Here is a 1,625-nt window from a genome sequence, read left to right as displayed (position 1 = left end):
ATCTGTTAAATGATGCATGTATATGGCAGATTTTGCCTTATTTACTAATTGCCCAGAAGCTGCCTCATATGCATGCAAAATTTCCATAACAAGCCTCAAGGAAGTATCATCAGAGGAGCAGAAAATTATAGTGTCATCAGCATAGGATAGGTGATTTATTTTTGGGCTCCACTTTGGTAATCCAAATCCACAGAAGTATAAATTAGAGTGTAGAGAATTCAGACCTCTTGATAGTGCTTCAGCAGCTAGAATGAACAATGTAGGTGACAAAGGATCACCTTGTTTAACTCCCCTTGTAGAATTGAAAAAACCTTTTGGTTGACCATTAATAAGGATAGAATACTAATTGTTTCTAACTAAATCAAAGATCAAACCAATAAAAGCTTCAGAGAAACCCAGTTGCCTCAGCATTTTGGTCAAGAAAAGCCATGATAATCTATCATATGCTTTTGCCATGTCAAGCTTAATGACCACATTTGGACCTGCCTTAGTTCTAAGCCTTATATCAGTGATGATTTCTTGAGTTAGAAGAACATTCTCTATTATACTTCTAAACCTGCTCTTCATGAAATTGTGCCTTGTAAAAATTCACAGCCTCGTCAGCCATGGCTTCATTGTCTTCTAGCCAATTCCCATCATTGTTTTGTATTCTCTTAAGCTGAAACATTTTCCTTCTGCCATTAACATGCGCATGGAAAAACTTAGTGTTCCTATCTCCATCTTGAAACCATAACATTCCTGCCTTCTGTTTCCAAAACTCCTCCTCCAAAGCAAGATATCTTATCAATTCTGCTTGTATTTTTTGAAGCCTAGCTCTGTTCTCTTGCGTAGGATGCTGTTCAAACTGAGCTTCATGAACTAAAACCACCTCCTCCAAGCTTGCAATTTTTTGGAATATGTCACCATAAGTAGCTTTTCTCCATAATGATAGAGCTCTCTTCACTTTCTTCAATTTGTGATTAAACATAATGAAAGGATTCCCAGCAAAATCAGCACACCAATTCTCTCTAATAACCTCCTTAAAAGTTGTATGTTTTGCCCAAAAGTTTAAGAATCTGAATGCTTTCTTAATTGGTATTGCTGTAGGGTTACAAGTCAGCAACATTGGGCTATGATCAGACCCTATTTTAGATAAGTGAGACACCTCCAATCCAGGTATTAGCTGCTGAAATTCTATGTTGGCTAAGCATCGATCTAACCTTTTAAAAATGCAATCGTCTTCTGCTCTCCCGTTCCACCAAGTAAATATACTCCCTTTGAATCCTAAATCAGTGAGGTTACAAGTGTTTACGCAATGTCGAAAATCATTGACCTCATTCATTGAAACTGGCAAACTACCAAACTTCTCCTCTTCATCCCATATTACATTGAAATCACCCCCCACAAGCCAGGGATGTGACATATCCCTAGCTAAATAATACATGCTGTCCCATAATTCAATACGTTCAATGGAATCACATTTAGCATAAACAAACGTAACAATGAATGAGACCTGAGTGTCCATATTTATTAGCTTTAAAGTCATCTGCTGCTCCATGTTTATCATCACATTTACCCCATGATCATCATCCACAAACACCCATATCTTGTTTGAAATATTGGCAAAAGCTTGCAACATACCTATT

General features: G+C 37.2%; 1 protein-coding gene across 1 annotated transcript in view; it reads right to left on the bottom strand.

Moving 5' to 3' along the window:
• Nucleotides 1–550: 550 nt before the first annotated feature.
• LOC109221779 overlaps nucleotides 551–1,625 on the bottom strand; it is a 3,087-nt gene continuing 2,012 nt past the window's right edge. Inside the window, exon 2 of the mRNA XM_019386227.1 lies at nucleotides 551–1,585. Coding sequence (XP_019241772.1) covers nucleotides 551–1,585 — 1,035 coding nt within the window. The remainder of the gene's footprint in view (nucleotides 1,586–1,625) is intronic.

This window comes from Nicotiana attenuata, unplaced genomic scaffold (genome assembly GCF_001879085.1).
Source record: "Nicotiana attenuata strain UT unplaced genomic scaffold, NIATTr2, whole genome shotgun sequence".
Lineage (NCBI taxonomy): Eukaryota > Viridiplantae > Streptophyta > Magnoliopsida > Solanales > Solanaceae > Nicotiana > Nicotiana attenuata.
Note: the sequence above shows the minus strand (reverse complement) of the source record. Positions and strands in the feature narration are given on the sequence as shown.